Source organism: Lagopus muta, chromosome 16, assembly GCF_023343835.1.
Source record: "Lagopus muta isolate bLagMut1 chromosome 16, bLagMut1 primary, whole genome shotgun sequence".
NCBI classification, from domain to species: Eukaryota; Metazoa; Chordata; class Aves; order Galliformes; family Phasianidae; genus Lagopus; species Lagopus muta.
In genome coordinates, this window is record NC_064448.1 from 6,333,344 (window position 1) to 6,352,512 (window position 19,169).

Genomic DNA, 19,169 nt, shown 5'->3' on the forward strand with positions numbered 1-19,169 from the left:
ATGTGACAGCATCCAGCTCCTAAGCGAGCAAAATGGACTTCATGGGTCTGACTCTGTATTTCTTGGTGAAGTGCATATAGAAGAGAACGTTTCCATTCAGGCCCTGGTAATAAAGTTTCATACTGAAGGCCCTTAAGCTGATCGATCTGGATCAGGATTTCCTTAATAACAGCCTATTTCACAAATGAGTTTTTAATTAATTTTTTTTTCATGTTTTAAGGCATATAAAATCTGCTCATGTACCTTTGGGATCGAACAATGGATATTTGGGGAAGAGAGAATTTTAAGAGTATGGAAACTGATTTTTTTATGCAGGCCATAATCCCAGTAGTGAGATTTGACCCAAGATTCCCACGTAGCACCTGTCTGCACGCTGCCCAAACCTTCTCTGCACTGCAATTGAAATCTCTGTTGTTTCCAGACGAGTCTCAGAATTAACACACTGGGGGATTTCCTTAGTTTTTAATGACTACCATTGAACTCTGCTATCAGGTGCTGGAAAATACACGAGATCTGGTCAGAAAACAAGCAAGCAGAGGAAACCTGTGCGTCCAGGCTTGGGATCTGGTGGAGTCACTGCAACCTGGCAGGAGCAATTGAAATATGCATGCCTGCCTGCTTAGAGCAATTCGGAGCACAGAATGATGACTAAATTAAGTGCTGTGTGATTCACAGGATTTGCCACAAGGAAGAGAGGGGAGCTGGATTTTGTTCAGTATGGAAAAGAGCATGTAGCAGAGAAAAGGAATGCAGTGAGAGATGGGAGGATATCAGGCTGAAGAAAAGAGGAAGCCTGCATATACTTGTACACCTAGGAAGGAAAGCATTATTTCTTCCCTGCTATTTTATTGGCAATTAAAGCAACTTCCTGCACAAGGCTGAAGGAGTTTGAAAAACTCTCTGATGCACACAAATTATGTGAAAGCTCTCAAACTTCCTCCCTGTTGTTAATTCTGTCTGCAGTCTGTGTTCTGACCCTTCCCTCTGCAGCTGGGAGGTGTTAAGGCATCTTGGGCACTTAGAAATGTCTGATAAGAGAAAACTCACAGCACTGCCAAATCCTTTGCTAAATCTCTCTCTCTCTTCCTTTTTTTCCCCAGTATGTCACTGAAGATTTCATAACCAAAATGTGCTTAACGAAATTCCAGATATATATCCTCTTAAAATGACAACGCTTGGAAGCAACTGTTTTTAAGGCAACAGAATATTGATGAATTAAAACCTGCCGACCCAAAGGAGCTGGCCAACTTCAGAAGGGGATTTATCTCAGTTCCTCGCAATAACAGAGTCACAAAACACATTTAAATTTCTCAGGCTTGCATCAGCTCCTGAGACACCGTGTACTTTCAAGGTAATGACATAATCCACTGCAAAGGGGTGTTTGCTGGGACACCTGGCAGAGGTGAGACGTGCCTGCAGGGCTGTGCCAGGGTGAGCACAGAGCTGTGCATCCCAATACCAGCTCCATGCTGGGAGCAGAACTGGGGCACTGGGATCAAACCTTCAAATACACCATCGTGCACCGCCACAGTGCTGCTGATGGGTGCACACATATTCCATGCTGATACAGGTACACTCATCCCATGCTGATAGCAACGCTATGAGACAGGAGAGCGCAGTGCCGCACACGACAAGCAAGCAGAGGCTTATGAGATATGTGCTGTGGTTCCTGGATTTGCTCACTGCTGTGCTGAGAGCAGGCAGTGCATGGTGTTGAGGGAGCAGCCCCCAGGTGCTGCAGGAGCTTTAATTGGCTGCAATTGCACTCTCTCATACAGAGAGCAGGTGGCATTATTCTTGATTTTACACCAAGCAGTACATGTGTCCAATTTGAGAGCGACCAATAGGGCTTTTTTTTTTTTTTAATTTTTTTTTTTTTTTTTTGTGACAGAAAATTGAAATCTGTAATGAAACTATCGTTCCCATTTTTTAACTCACTGGTCTTTGGCAATTTAAACTCCAAGGTCTGAAAAATTCATTACCACTAACTTCCATCAAGGGTGTTCCTGAAACCAAAATTACTTAATCAACTCAATTTAGCTTCTTGTGTAGACCTAATTCAGAAAAACTTTATCTTCTTGAATTGTTATTGCAATTAATTTCCCCCCCTTCTTTTTCTACAGCAGACGACATTTCAGTAATTAGATATTTTATAAAAATGAGTTATTCATTCAGGGTAGCTTCACTTTTATATTTGATTAATCATATTACCACCGAGGTCTGGAGTTTGTCTCAAAGGAAAGTTTAATGACCTCATTTTAATCCTTCTTCTAGCACCAGGCAGGTATCAATGAAGAGAAATAAAATGATCTATTTTTCCTTCCCCCCCCCCCATTCTTAAGATTACATTTGATGGTGCTTTCTTCCCTCTTTCCTCCCCCCCCCCCCCTCTTGTGACTGACCCATTTACAAGGAAAACTCTATCTGATTCCAATTAGATTTAGGACAGAATCAGGCTAAACAGAGCCCTGAACTACGCCTTAAGAACTAATGCTCAGTGTAATGGAGAGGAACTGGAACTGTTTCTCCAAATGGCAGTTGGTTTAAAGTACAGTAGATGATTAATTTGGTGATAATTTGAAAATGAATGTACTGAAAGGATATAAACAAAACAAAAGCCACTGTAAGTTGAGGTTTTGATTAATGGAGTCTATTAGTAAGAGAATTCTATCACGGAAACCACATTCCTTTAATAAATGCATATATACACATACAGTGTAATGGAGTAATTCACATAACTGCAATCTATCTGGAGTAGGGATCTGGGTTTTATTGATGACTGTATTATATCAGTATCCATCTACGCTTCAGCTCCACCTGCACGTGTATTCATTTTTGTGTATCTGTATATACACATCTTTGCATCTCTCTCCATCCTGCAGAATACTCTAAGCAGTCGTGAAGATATTTCATCCCTCCTGCCCTGTACTGCACTGATGAAACCATAGAAGAGGCTGGTGGTCCTGTCATGAAGATATGGTGAATTACTGTTTCATTTTACTCATTTTAGATGCAAGAGGTAATAATAAAGAGCAGAAGTTGAGTATCTACAAGGGAGTAGCGTGCATGGCTTGTTTCCCACATCACAGCATTCAAAGGGTCCCCAGACACCTCCAGATGCTGTACTGTGAAGAACACACGTACCACAGCCCCCTGTCCTCAGCTCCTGGCACCCCTGGACCCACTACAGGCTCTCATCCCTAGCAGTCCCAGCTTGCACGTGTGCAGAAATCTGACAACAGATGCAGGACTGAAGTCCCATCAGAACAAATTACCCAGTTTCCTCAAACTACCCAAAGAATACACAACATCTGCACCTTGGGGGGAGGCTCCCACTTAACTCATCTCCTGGGAACTGATGGACAGGTTCGCATTTCCACAGGGACCCCCATCCCAAGGGTGGCTCATGCCAGGAATGATCTCCATCACAGTGTAATTACCTCCCTGACCAAGGCCAACCTGCATGTCCACAGCAGCAGTCTCACAACATTCACATAGCGAGTTGTGGGCAAGGCTGAGACAAGACGGGGAAAAAAAAAGAACAATTTTTGTGCTGCTGCTGTCCTCATTTTCTACTGCTACCTCTTGTCCCTACATCTGTATTCTAATTCATTGCTTATGACAATAAACAGTGGCTTTCATCAGGACCTGCGATGTAATGAGGGGCAGAAAGCCCATTTCAAAGTATAAACACTGGATTTTTATTTTGGAAAACTGAACTCATTTGTAGTTTTTAGACTTCACTGACTACATATTTAATTGAAACACACACAGAATTAGGTAGGTGCTCATGTACCCAAATGCTGCTGGGCATATTGGATTCACTTGAATACAATAACTTATTTCAGTTAGAAGATGACAGTTCTATAACAGAACAAGCTTTACTGGGTAGTTCAGCTGAGCTTCGTTTAGATTGGAAAATAGCAAGCAAATGCAGTCACTGGGGATTTTCCATGAAAGCACAATTGATTTTTAACAATAAATCCTGTCTGCAGGACTGCACTGAACTCCTGGGTTTGTTTTTACCTATAAAACAATGCGGCCCTGTAAAATTCTCACCACACTATTAGGTCTCTCCCCTTGCCAGCTCTGACCTGCACTGTTCACCTTGATTTCTGGCTCCTGAGACAATTGCCTCTAAATTATGCCACGAGCATTTTGATGATTTTAAAGTACTGTGGCATGCAGGCTCATCTACATCCAAACGTCACTGCAGACTTTCTGAATGGCACAGGTGTAAAGTTGGGCACCATTCAACAAGCTGAATGGGCAAAGGCACTGTGTCCCTGCATGGGGACATGGCGTGTGTGGGGTTGAAGTCCAGGTCTCAGAATCACAGAAACATCAAGGTTGGAAAAGACCTACAAGATCACCCAGTCCAACCATCCACCCATCACCAGTAGTTCTCACTAAACCATATTCCTCAACACAAAATCCAAACGTTCCTTGAACATCTCCAGGGTCGGTGACTTCAACACCTCACCGTGCAGCCCATCCCAGCTCCTGACCACTCATTCAGAAAAGTAATATTTCCTAATGTCCAGCCTAAATCTCCCCTGGCACAGCTTGAAGCCATTCCCTCTAGTTCTATCACCAGTTACACAGGAGAAGAGGCCAACCCCCAGCTCACCACAACCTCCCTTCAGGAAGTTATAGAGAGCAATGAGGTCTTCCCTGAGCCTCCTCTTCTCCAGGCTGAACAATCCCAGCTCCTTCAGCCACTCCTCATAGGGCCTGAGCTCCAGACCCCTCACCAGCTTTGTTGCCCTTCTTTGAACTGGTTCGAGGGCCTCAAGGTCTCTTCCAGGTCTGGACACGTACCCAAGCCATGGGAGACAGTTATTTATCCATGCCTACCGGCATTCCCAGCATCAGCTGTAAGGTGTCTGTTTAGGACAGTCCTGCATAAGTATCCGGGTCCACTTTTCTGCCTGTGGGAGAGTGCAGAAATCCCTTTCCTGCTGGATTCTCCCTTCAATGCATAAGATTAATTAGCAAAAGACCAGCATGCACATAGAAATGATTTCTCATACTGCTCATGTCCTGAATACTTCCTGGTGCATCTGGCTATAAATGTGCTTAGGAAACCCCAAACCACTTGCAGACTAACTTGGCTTCCTGTTTTGGTTTCCTGTGGCCATTAAAGATAATTTCTCTAAATTAGGTCTATTTACATTTTTGCATCATAGTCATTTGAAAAATCAGTATTTTTCAGCTGGAATGAAAAACTGAGGGTTTTCTCTGGCACTTGTTACTTCTGAAATCCCTGCCAAAGGCAGAGTACAGGGTGCTGGATCCTGGCTAAAGCATTTGTGCAATTCTTTGCCACTTGCAAGAAGTCACCACTATTTCCACAGCTCAAGTCAGCAATGTCTGCTGGACACTGGACAGTGTTGCTCTTTCACTGATTGATGCATGGCTGTATTTTGATTTCAGTGTTAACGCGAGAACAGATGCACAAAAAGGAAGGAATAGAATTTTGGCTTGCACTTGTTTGCTTATCTGGAATTTTGGAAAGTTTGCAGAGCAGGAGGATTCTTGTTCAAGACATCTGGATGACAACATACAGCTCTGGTCAAAAGAAAGACATCTGAGCAGAGCCTGGCACACAGCAGTCACTGAGATAACCACTGGAATGGAAAGCTGTAGTGCAAAAAGGGGCTGGAGGTTGGCTGGTTTAGCTTCACAAAAAGGTGTATCAGGGTAGAGATAAGAGAAAGTAGAGTGGAAACATCAAGATGGGAGAAGGAAAAACTATTTAAGGTGAAGCACACCTGCAAGGCACTGAGAACCTGCTTCAAATTTCAAATCACTTTCCAGAGTGCATTCATTAGCATTTTCCACAGGGCTCCAAGGAGCCAAAACACCTGCAGAGACAAAGGCCAGCAATTCTTGGCAGTGCAGTGCCAAAACCTGAACTCCTTTAGCCTGGGACTCTGCCTGCGTCATTTTGCCCACGATGCACCAAGCTCATTGCTGATCGATCCCATCCTGGGTGAGCCAGGCTCTGAGATCTGTGCTAGTAATTAAACAGCCTGTTCAAAAACCATCATGGACTGCTTCTCCTGATGCACTCACAAATGCTTGTTCCTCCACTGATTAGCTAAATCCACTTTGCAAACAGATTAACCTCACCCAGCAACACATCCCCTTCTGCTAGTAGACAAGCCTCCTCAGCTCTTCTGTTTTCACAACCAGCTCTGGCCCTTCCCAGCCCACAGGGCTCAGCACTACCCAACACTTGCTCCTAAACATTCAGAGCTGCTCCCAACAGGAGCCCAAGAGGCACAGGGGAAGCAGAGGCAATACTGGAGCCGGCACTTAAAAATATGCTCTACTGGGTTCAGCCTTGGAAGAGGAGATTCTCAAAGCTGTGCCAAAGGGCAAATTTTAAAGTAGCTTTAAACAAGACCTCCTAAGGCTCAGGAGCTTAAAGAACTTGAATAGCCCAGTTTCTTCTTTTTTTTTTTTTTTTTTTTAAAAAAAAAAAAAGAGGTTGATTGCCAGTCAGGTTTTCCCCAAAATCCACAAGCTCAACTAATTACAAGCACTTCAGCCCTGCGAAATAATATTTCCCTTACACGGGCCACTATAAAAACAAGTTCTGCACAGTAGGCAAATTTAAAATAACTTTTAATTAACATTTAAGACACAGAAGTCTGATCATGCAAATTCATCTGCATCTCCTCTCTGTGCCTGATTGTTCTTGATTGAATATGATAAAAATAGACTTTGTAAGAGTCAAGTGTAGGCATGGGTTTCTTTTCCTCCTCCTCCCCTCTGATTATGCATTTCCTTAGATAAAGTGGAAACCCTCGGATGGAGATTATTGGTACATTGGGTCAGGCTGGAAAGGGCATCCAGCTTGACAGAAGCATTAAAGGCATTCCTTCCATGAGCCAAAAAAATGCCTCCACCTTGCGTAAAATCTCACCTGAGAGTATCCAGCACTGTTCTGTCTCAGCTGACGCTTAATCTTTGGAACACCAACACTAATTTCAGCGTGCCTCCTCTGTATCTGAGGTGAACATCTGCTCAGGGGCTCCGTCACAGATCTATACTAATGTGGAAAAAATGCAACTTGCCTGCACATAGGAGATAAATATTCGAAGGGTGGCAGAGGAATTTCCACACCATTACAAAGTGTCAGAGAACAACCGTGCTATGAGCAGCAGGACCTGCATAACGGATGGCGCACGGATACTGTAGTAGCAGGTATCTTCTAGCAGTTGGAGCAAGTTCCCTAGAGAAACTTCCTACAAGGTCTTGATGCAATGCAAAGTCCAACTAAAATTTCACCATGTCATGTCAGCTAATGATTAGGCAGGTGCAAACCCACCAAGAGTGCCACAGAAATGAATCAGCACAGCTAATCGCTCTGAATGGAAAACTTGGGCACGGTAGATGAAACTTTTCCAAGGTATTCCAGAGCCCACAGGAGCAGGCTGGTCAGGCACATCTCAGAGAACTCCTACTGTTACCCTGTGGCAGAGGGAAGAATTGAATCCCTCCATTTATTTTTGCAAACTGCAATGTCACATGAAGAACACAACACAAAGAGCCGGCTGCTGAAGTCCCTTAGCTAACCAGAAGAGCATTCCCTGGCTCACAGACCTGCACTAAATCATTAAAATTGTCCAAAATAGCCGTCTATGATGTTTACAGCATCATAGGATACTCCACTCTTCTAGCACAGATCTGTTTCCCACTGAGGCAGTATCTCACGAGATATCTCCCCCCGTTAGTTGCTCTCTGATGCTTCTTAGCATGGCCAAATAGCACCGCAGATTGAGGATGCATTCAACCTCATAAAAACCAGAGCTGGAAAGGACTCAAGGAGGTCACCTCATCCTTGCTGTGCCCCAGCACGTCACAGTTTGATGCTGGTAGTCCTAGGCATGCTGGCCAGAGCTGGCCTTGACTCTGCTGATAGAGCTGCTGGGCTCAGCATTAGCAGCACATTTGAATTCAGAAATATTTCCCTCAGAGATTCTGATTTTTTTCCCCTCACCTTCTAACTTCATAATCCTTCATATGAGAATGCAGAGATTCTTCTTCCCCTGTTATTCTGTGAAAGGATGTAAAAACCCATTGATCCACTTTCACAGAAGCAAACATCCATTTTGGAGTTTTATAGGTATCTTCAATTTCTACATGTAAGGATCTTCTGTGTGATCCTACTGCTCCTTTTTCACTTCTCCTCCAGCAATGCACTGTGATCGCAGCCCACCTGGTTTTAAATGGTCCTTAAGCAAAACACCTGGGCAGCCCATCCCCTCCTTGTGTCTGGACTTCCACCTCAGCCCCACGCAATGCTCAATTACTGCCATGATCCCAATTTCTTGCCCATCACAGTGGCTGTGTTTTCCTCTCCTGTCCCCATTATTAAGTTTTACACAGCAACATTAAATCCTGCTGCTGAATACATGAGCTGTGACACCAGCATGCTGCAGAGTCCTCCCAAGCAATGTTCTTGTCCAGTAATGATGAAGTCCAACCCCCCTCTGCCCCCAGCTGTATGACAGGTAATTTAGGAGCACCATAAGATTGGCCTTTCTGTGCTTCTGGGCCGAACACAGTCACTCCAGCTCCTTTCAGCTGGCAACTTCTCAAGAGCAAGCTGTTATTTTAGTTATTTGATCATTTCAATACAGGAGCATTTTTATTTAAAAATGACCATCTCTCTCCAAACATTCTCCAGTCTTAAAGGAGACCATGGCTTTGTTACCATCTGAGAGCTGTAGGTTTCCTGGAAAGAGATTTTTGCCTTTTTTTTTTTAAGAGGTGTTAAAAAGCAGATCAGACTATTTGAGGACAGTGAGGAGATTCAGCTTCATTTCAAGGAGACTGATTAGCTCAGTGCTGTTCTCTGCCAGTCAGGGAAAAACCATATCGTGCTTCCATACTCCCACAAAATTCATCCTGGCTATTCCTGGGATTACATCAAAGATGATCATTTCCATTAAAATCAGAAAATATTATTGTATTACTGTAAAATGCCCTTGGTTTTCAAATCTTTAACAAGTCCCTTGTGCATAAAGCTCTTTGGTCCTTTGTAGAGCTTTCTCTTCAATGATTGAAATCAGAGAAATAATGGTACACAGCCGCCATGCTAAGAAGAGTAGCATCTTCTCACCCACTGGGGGTTGAACTCTATGATCTCTGGAGGTCCCTTCCAACCCCTACAATTCTGTGATTCCCTACAACTCTGTGATTTCACACAGTCCTATGTGCATTTCTCTTGATGAACTCCACTCCTTTTAGGTCTAACACATTGAAATGTAAAACACTTAGAATTCACCTGAAAGCAGATTACCCTTATATTCCCTTCCATTAGATTCAGAAGGCACTACAAGAGACTTCACCTCCTGTCTTTCTTCTGGAGCCATGACCAGACAACTTGGGTCATCTGGAACTTGTGCTTAAATGATGCGGCCACTAGATGTCATTCCTTTTTCACTCAAAAGAAGAGCTGTTCACCTGGTAGAATAACTTCCTTGCCAAATATTAGCAAGCTTGTATGGTTGTACTGGAAGTCCCATTGCCCGGGAATTGCCAAACTCTGCAACACAGCCCCTAAAAGCCTTCCCAGAGAAAACAATTCTATGCTGGCATGAGAAAGGAGCACGTGCCCTAAGCTTTGCAGCACATTTTTGTGGCTCCCCACAACCATATGTATCATATGTAAGGAGATATTTAATGACAGCTTTACGCTACAAAGCTCAGTGTGTTCACTATGACAGGAAGCACATGTGTTGTTGTAAAACCCAAGCTCTATGGGCTGGAACAGCAACACAGGCTGCAGGCTGGCAGCCCATTTCTGACTCAGGAGAAACCTAGTGCGGCCCTTCTGAGAATCCACAACACAGTCACTTCCACTGCCTGGAAGATGAGCACACCATGCCCAAGAGCCCAGGGCTCAGAACTGTAGGGGCTGGAAGGGACCACTGAGGCCCCTGTGGTGAGATGAAGGCAGGATCCCACCACCAGCATGAAGCCCAACTGGACCCACGGTGACATCAATTGGGCTTTGCACGACTCCCTGCAGCTCTGTTGCATATTCACAGTTTGTAAGGGTGTAACTAAGGAGAAACTCCAGCACTACATGAATAAATATTTGCATATCCTGTAAGGCGAAATGAAAATTCAGAATAATATAAATAATAAACACATTCCTGAAAGAACGTTCAGTGACACGAGCACAATGCAGCTTTGACTTTCTGTATTCTCAGTGATCTGGTATCAGTTCTAGACAAATCATTTGCTCCTCCTGGTTTACAATGATATGAATATAGACAGTGGCTACACAGTGCTTTCTCATTTATTACCATGTAGATCTCTATACTTCTTTGTGGTTATTATGCACGTTTTGGATGTTCTACCTATACAGATTACGCAGGCTGGAAAGAACAAGACCCACATTGTGTCTCCTTCTGTCTTTTCAATTTGATCTTAATCATCTCTAATTTGCAATCTCTCTATTTTTCCTCTTTCTCACAAGTAATAAATACTTGGAGCACATGAGAACGGAACAGAGAAATACTGTGCTAATAGAAGTAACATCTTAAACTGATTAAAAGCAGATGTAGTGAAGTACATCTACACACTTACTGCCGGCACACACAAATACATCTGTTAAAGCTATCAGGGTAATACAAATTTCCTGGATAACTGTTACCATTTAGAGTATTTACTACTTCTTTGAAATCATATCCAGGCTACTAAACCCAAAATATCTCTTACTGCTCCGGATTTCACTCATAAGTAATAATAACTCTGAGATGTCTACAGCTGATTGCTGTGAAACAACTGTATCCTCTCTGGGGCAATCAGACATCGTCTGTTTGCCACATTATTTCAGCTCCTTTAGCACCTCACTGAAATTGGTCGCCAAATAGGTTTGCTATCTCGCAGATCATGTTAGTTTCCTTTACCCATCTATTGCCTTTCCCCACCACCCCCCTTAAAAGTCTTTGTTCCACAGATTGATCAAGTTTGTCCTATCTGCCAAACCAGCAAAGGAAGCTGACCGGCACAAACATCCCAAATCACAACCACGCTGTGTCTGGGCACTGCTGTGCTGATGTCTTGCTACTCACAGTGCTGGTCGTGAATTCAGGGGGGTTGTCATTCACATCTGTCACTGTAATGATTGCAGTTGCTGTGTTTGAGAGACCGTAGTTAAGATTTCCTTCCATATCTGTGGCTTGAACGATGACTATGTACTGCTGAACTTTCTGGAAAGAAAAAAAAAACAAACAGAAGAGAATGAAAAAAGGCATCCTGTAAAATGTCTCAGTTTATTTTCCATATATAAGTTCAATCTTAAGGCTGACTACAAAGTTAGATGGACCTGAAATGCTAGTAAGAAAACATTAAATTTTCCATTGCATTTTTGAAGCAATTTTCACATAGATTGGTGGTTATCACCTGTTTATAGGAAAATGAAAGACCTTACAGGCAGAAATACTTGGCTTAGACAGACATTTTTGCCAACTTTTGAATGTTTTCAGCAACATTAGTTTGCATCTTCTGAAAACAAGTAGAAATTTGGCTGACATTTTTTTTTTCATCAAAAAAGTCACCAAACACATTAATAATCCTCAACTGACAGCAGCATTGCCTCATGTCACTCCAACTGGCTCTGCTCACACAGTTCAATGCCTTTTGACACTTAAAATATCTTCCCTGTTTCAATCCATAACAAAATCTTCATTAAAAATTCTCATTTACTTTGAAGAATGAAAAAACCTTGCAGAGCAAACCATCTTGCCAAGCTACCCACATCACACCCAGGGCGTATAGAACACTTAATCATAGAATCATCAGGGTTGGAACAGACTGTCAAGAGCACCCAGTCCAACCATTAGCCTGGCCAACTGTAATACTACGATGGGATGATGATAGCAGGCTAGCAAGGTCTTTAGCTACAGCAAATGAGAACCAAACCAAAAGCAGCAGCCACAGGCGCAGAAATAAAGGAAAAGAGCTGCTAACCTTTAGGAAGGCCTCAGGTAGGCAGAGATCTCCAGCAACAGAAGCCCTTGCCACCACTGCCAGCCCTTAAATGAGGTCTGGAAGAGGTGGATCCTGGCTCCAGCCCTTCTGGTCACTCAGGTGCAGCTGAGTTTCTGTGGTTTGGCCCTGCCTTCCCACCAGGTGCTCCATCACCGTTTCAGGCTGTGACTTTGCATTCCCACTACACTAACTGAGTCCCACCCCTAACCATGACCCTCAATGTCACATCTCTTAAATGCCTCCTGAGATGGGGAATACACCTCCTGTTCTCATGTGAGCTGGGACACGGGGACCAAGTGGTTCTGGCAGAGCAATGGAGAGCCCAAAGGGTGCGGATATGGAATCACAGTGTTACAATCACAGTGTTACAGGAAAAGCTTTGTGCAAAGCCAAGTGGAGGGTCTCTAATGGGAGGAAAGAGCTGCCCAGAGTGGCTGCGTGCTAAATGGCTGCCGGCTGCTGGAGTCTGGCTCTGCTACTCCAGGGCTGCCCTTTTCCTTTGCTGACGTTACATCTTGTGCAAAATGTCACATGCTCTTTGAAGTTTCACATGGTGAAAATTAGGTCTGTTAGGTCTGCTTACTCCCATAACAGCGTTCTTGAGCTGCCAAAACTGCTTTAATTCTCTAATTCTTCTGAGCTACTAAAATAACAGAAATCTGAATTCTAGCTTTATCTTGATTCCAGTACTTTTAAATGACAGATATTAATCTGCTAAATTGACAAGACATCACACATAAGAATTCATCAGCACCTTACAACTGGAATATTTTATGGAAATGGACTTTCATTATTTCGTGCTACCCATAATAAAACATGAAGGAGAAACTCTGGCCCTTGTTTTTTCCTCGTGCAAACATTGCCATTCATTACTCCACTTGTAAAGCACTGCTAACTGTAAGGCTGAAATGCCCTATGAATGAATCTGTCTTATTAATCTCAGATTTACAATCAAGCTTTTTTATTTAACTAACTGCTTCTCACTAGCATTGCAGCACAGTGTTAATAAAATATCCAGAACAAATTCAGAATGCCACATTAAAGAAACCTACAAGAGAGATTGCATTGACCAAGAGAATACAAAGCCAAAAATGAAAACGCCCAGAACTGAGTAAGGTACACATGCAGCAGCCCCAAGAGCTGGCTCATATGGATGGGAAGAGGGAAAGAAAGCACTGGATGGGCACTCTGTCCCAGGGTTGGTGGCAGCTGCAGCGGTGGGGACCCAGCCAGGGGCCAACTGCTGCTAGCTTCGCCAAAGCTGTGCTCATTTCCATCAGATGAAGACATGACTGTTGTGTTAGGAGCAGAAGAGTGATCTGACCTGGAGAAAGATGTTGGCTGGCATGTGAAGTTGTGTCAAACATGAAAACTTGTAACTGAAAGTAGGCTGAGATTTGTCAGCCCTTTAGGCACTCAGTTGCCATCCATTCCCATCTTCATCCGAACGCCTCTGGTGTGGGCAGATAAGGGTGGCACACTCAAACACCTAGTTTAAATTTATAACTAATTCAATCTTCAGTGAGATTGGTCCCAGCAGATAAGAAATTACTGATTTTTTTTTTGTTTTTCTGTAGCTAACCTTTCTGCTTTTATGCATTAAGCTGATTTTATTGAACTATTCAATCAATTTCAATTTCAACATGTCTTTCCAATTTGTCACCACATCTCCAGGGGCATTTCAGTTTGTTGTCCTACTGTTAGTATTATTGTTGCGACTATTAAAAAAATAGGCAGTCTCATGCCCCCTAGCATATGAGACATTTTCTTGATGGGGTTTTGATCACACAGAATAATTCTGATCTTCTATTCCTTTGCAGAAGTGACATTTTAAATAGAACAGGATAAAAAATACAGCATGGGGGTTTCATCAGATGGCCTTAACCCAGAGAAATGAAATAGTTTCTGTATCCTTGCTCTGATGGTGATGCTGTGGAACCAAAGATATGAGCATCTGCCCTCAAGGGGTAGGCTAAAAACCCAGCCCACTGAAGTCACTGGAAGGCCCAGTGGCTGGTATTTTTAATAAATCTAGCAAATCTTCATGCTAGAGGAAAGTAAATGTGCTACTTCTACATAAATCAAGGGAAAAAAAATAGCTGATCTTGATAAGTGCAGAGCTTTTAGTCTGACCTAAAAACTAAGAAGAGCTTTTGAAGGAAAAAATTATGAAGGAAAGAATAATTTAAGCAATTGCAGCAGATCTAATCTGTCTGCTCTCCTGTCAATCATCTGATACAGTGCTACAAAGAAATACATCAGCTAAATTTCAGAGGTTGGGAATTAGTTGGTCAAGTGGTTAAGGTTGTTAAAGGGCTTGGTTAAAAAGCTAGGAATGCCTTGTACACAGAGAGGGAACAGATAATCAAATAACAGAAACGAGAAGAGATTTAACAGTACAAAACAGAACAGAATGCAGCAAGGGACCAAAACTCTGTAGACAGCTGGTTGAGGGGACATGAGCAGGACATGAGCACAGAGGATGGGCCCATGTCCTGACCCTCACTGTGCAGCAGGGACAAAAGCCATGGGCACATGCATTGCGTGCAGTGTAGACCTTGCAGATACAGTGATATTCACTCCTTGGGCCAAACTCTGAGGGCTCATCTGGGTGCTGTGCATAATCCAGGTCACTTGTATGAGCAGCCCAGACCCGACCAGGTGCTGGGAGTGAAGAGCCCATCACCAGAGAAGAGCCCAGAAGAGCCTGGCTTGTTTGGTCTAGCAAATGAAGGCTGCTAGTAGATATGATTGCTGTCTATAAATATCTCAGGAGGATAAACACTGGGAAGGCTAAAGAGCAATTTAAACTAAAGGACAATGTTGACACAAGAACAAATGGGTATAAGCTGGCCATGAATAAATTTAGGCTGGAAATTAGTAGGTCCTTCACCTCTAAAGCTGTGGGATGCTGGAGCAACTGTCTAACACAAGGTCTGGGGAGAAAAAATGTTCAAAAAGTATATTAAATCAGGAGTAGAACCTTTTGGGTCTGAGTGGAAATTACGACAAATTGAGCAAAGCAGAAACCGGTTCTTTCTGTATTCTTTATGTTCAAACAATTTTTGAAGATAAAAAAGCCCATCAAACCCCACCCCTTTCACAAGGTTTTTGTATGATCACTTCACAGTGATCTGTATCACCAGACCAGCACTTACACAGGCATGGAGAAAGGAAGAGATGCCCCCTCCAAGCGCAGCTTTGCTCTGGCTCTGCCCATTGGGGTGCCAGACAGCCCCACGGATGCTGCCTCGCACCCTGGGCACACACACAGCACTACTGAGACAGGCTTTGAACAAATCATATTCAAAGAAAAACATCTAAAGAGCAAAATAGTTTTTAAATGAAATTGCAGCAATGAAGTGCTCTCTGTGAACCCAACTTTCATATATGCGTGCCCAATAATTTTAGGAATATGGCTGCTCCTGGATTACTCATGCAATTAATATAAATCATACACGTGCTGGGTAACTGTAGATGCCAAAGTCCAGAGATGTGGTAATTATGTGATTAAATTAATCTTCATTACGGACAAAGGGTTTGCAAAATTAGGACCTGCATTTTCAAAGCTCTGTACAAATATTGTCCAATTAATTACCACTTCCTGGGAAATGTATGACTCACTAAATTTAGCATCCTGTCTAAAGCAAATAAGGTTACCAGGATGTTACAGTGGGATTTATTGAGAAGGAATCTATTAGTGAAAGAGACAGAAAATCTGAAGTTGGAAAAAAAAGTCCTATTTCCTCTCGTGGCTATCCTCACCTGTTCTTTATACACTTTTCCATCTCCCCTGCCTTTTGCAATGCCAATGAGAGGAACATGCCATATTCCTCTGGCTTCCTTTCTAAATCATTTCTTCATGTGCTGGTGAAATTTTGATGTTCACTTCTTTGGTATACGACAGTAGCTCATGAACACAGTAATAAATACTGCACCACAGCTGGGAAAGTCGATTTGAAAAGAAATACCCCAGACAGTCACATGACTTCAGCAGAAGTGCTTTATCCAAAAAGATTGAATGAGCCATCATTTAAACAAAGCCCACAGGCAGAATCTTGAAAGTATCTGCAATGCTCCCTATGGTTAAATATAAAGGCAGATTTCCAGAAGTAGCCCCTGTGCTGGAGGCTCAGAGGAGGCAGCTCTGCTGACAATGTCTGCAGCTCCGTCTTGGCGTCCAGCTCGAGCCAAGCCTTTGATGGAGCGTGACCTTTACTTTTCCCACATACAGCATAGCACTGTAGCAGGCATGCAGCACCCTCAGCAGACTTCAGAACCCGCAAGTCTTAATACACAATCTGAGCTAAAAGGATGCACTTTGCTTCATCCCAACATCTCTATACAAGCACAGCGACCCTCAGAAGTGTTCCATGCTACCAGGACAGGGACAGAGGATCCCACTTCTAAAATGGGCCACTTGATGTTGCACAACCACAAATAGATAGGTTTATCTTCTCTGTTTGGCTGAAGCTGTGTTTGCTTTTCTTCACAGCATGGCACAGAACTTTTCTGCCACAAGCATCTGGGCACTTTGGGTTCTATGAGCTGTCAGCAAGCTGGGATGGTCCTTGGTCTAACTCTACTGATGCCAAAGCTTACTCTTCTGGAAATGGTGGTGTGCTAATTCAGCTGTTTCGTCCCTAAAAAAGGTATCAATGAGAAACACCCTGCCTTCTGACATGCAGGTCAAGACAAAGGACAAAGGTCTTGAGGCCACAAGCTCACCTCTGGATTTTCACTTGGCATGGCACATATAGTGACAAGCGACCATTAACAAGCAGCTTTCAGCCAGCAGTGTGATTAGCATCTGAGAGTAAGTTTTCTTTCCTCTCAGCACCTGGGCCTCATAACCTGTGGTGTCTCACACCTTCACTACTCCTTGCTTCCTCTCTTCTCTACTGCACTTTAAGACAGTATTTTAATATCACAGAATCATGGACACATTACGGTTGGAAAAGACCACAAAGATCCCCAAGTCCAACCCCAACCAATCCTGCTGTGTCCACATCTCTCAGTGCCACATCGCCACAGCTCTGGAACACCCCCAGAGATGGTGACCCCACCACATCCTGGGCAGCTGTGCCACTGCATCACTGCTCTTTCTGAGAAGAAATATGCTGTTTGCAGGTTTGTTTAACTCGCTCAAATCCAGCAGTCACAAAACCAATCCCTTCAGCTTGGCCCAGGGTGAGTGTTGAATTTTAAGTGCAAATTTGCCCTGTTACAGCTTAGTAGCTATTTTCTTTTCCATGTGGCTGCTTCAGAAAGCAAAATAACACCTGGCAGTGCGTACAGCAGCCAGCAATAGCTACCCCTTCACTTTCATACAAAAGCAGAAGGAAGAGTTAGGTTACCTGAAAAAAGTACTATTGCAGTGACTTTATAAAATCACAGAGAGCTGGAAGACCCTCCAGGAGTTTGCTCTGCTTGGCCTCCCAGCAGCTTCAGATCAAGCAGCGCAGCTCCTGCTGCCCCTGGCTGCTCTTTTTGTGCTCCTCAGGCAGTGGCAAGTGAGAGCAAAACCCCTCCCTAAGCATACCTCAGGTACAGCACTGCACTGATGGTTGCCGCCTGCCTCCTGCATCCACAGCCCTGGGCCAGGAGAGATGTGAGGTGGATTGAATTGCTCACCTCCCCTGTGTTACTGTGGGAGCAGCATCCTGCTGAAGAGCCAGCTCCAGGAGTGCTGTTATCGAGTGAGAATCTCATCTCCAAAAGCGTCCTGCTAGTTGTCAGGGATACCAAGAAAAGCTTGCAAATATCAACTCCAAACACAAAAAAGCACCAAAACAACAAGGAACTGCAGCGGGGGACATCCACGTAACTGAAAATGGTAACACAGAGTGGTGGTCCTAGTGGACCATTTTCCTTATTTTCTTGTTTTGTGCTAACAATACTGTGCATGGGAAATACTCTACAAAGCAAGAACAGAGATAGCTTTGAGTGTGATTCATCTGAGCTATCCTTTTTTTAATTTTTATATTTGAGTGATGTTTCTTCCTGGTGGACTGGACACTGAGCCTGGGATCTCAAGGCTTTGGAAACACCCAGGCTGAAACCTCACAGTTGTGGAACACATTAAGAACAGCAACGTAGCCGCTCCTGGCCAAAGAGAGGGACCTACTGGAAACTGCATCCACCAAAATGTCAACAGACCCAGATGCTCTGTGCACAGGGTTTGCTATGCTCTGACCCAAGCTGGTCCACCCATAAGGCAATGGCGCATTCTCAGGTACGCTGCATCCCAGGTTAGTACCAATGCAGGCTCTGTTTAACCCACACTAATTCTAGGTTTGGAGTTGCAAAAGGTGAGGACGACAAGAGGTCACAAGCTTTTTATCTGATATTTGACCCCAAAAGAATGTCAGAACCTTAACCAGGAAAACCACAACCCACCCAATTCTTTCATCCTATCTGAAATATCACTTTAAAATCAATCTAATTCTTTGGAGTTCACTCAAAATCTAAACTGTACCACAATTCTGAAGACTGTGACATTATTTTCCAGTTTTGGAAGGTTTTATAATATGGACATAACATTTTCTTTTTTTTCACTCAGCCTTGGAAAATTAGACACCAAGCCTGGAGCAAATAGAAAATAGAGACTGGGCTGTTTTCAGAAGATAAGTATGAAAACAACAATAACAGCAGAAGAAGTACCCACTGTTCTGTCTTGAAATGTTTTATTTACTGATGTTGCCACTGATGGACCTAATCTGTTTCCATGCTGCAAGCAATTCCATAAAGGCACCTGGGCCAAGTCTATTGAAGCTATTCAGGCACTACAGACTTACCTGAAAATTATTATCAGAATTATTACCAAAATTGTTATCAGAAAACCCACTGTAAAAATATCTGTAGTCCTTGGCCAGTATTGAATTTTTTGAATAGGAAGACTGTGAGTAAATGAGCTTCTCATATGGTTCTTATTTAATGCGTAAATTAGAATCACACAATCATTAGAAATGGGTTATATCTCACTTTTCAGTGATCAAAACTACAGATCAGACGCAAGACCACAAGGAAGAAGAATAAGGAAAATAAATTACATGCTGCTGATTGTCGGCACTGATAGACATGCGAGGGGGTGACAGTGAGCTGGTACGAGCTACAAATAAATTTCTTTAAGAAAAGGAGAGATGAAAAAT

The 19,169-nt window shown here is 43.3% G+C and overlaps 1 protein-coding gene across 3 annotated transcripts in view; it reads right to left on the bottom strand.

Moving 5' to 3' along the window:
- The window catches only part of CDH4 (cadherin 4), a 413,145-nt gene that overhangs the window by 25,710 nt on the left and 368,266 nt on the right, over positions 1–19,169 (bottom strand). For all 3 annotated transcript variants that reach the window (XM_048962903.1, XM_048962902.1, XM_048962904.1), the window contains one exon: positions 11,100–11,237. In XM_048962903.1, the coding sequence (XP_048818860.1) occupies positions 11,100–11,237 (138 nt within the window). The remainder of the gene's footprint in view (positions 1–11,099; positions 11,238–19,169) is intronic.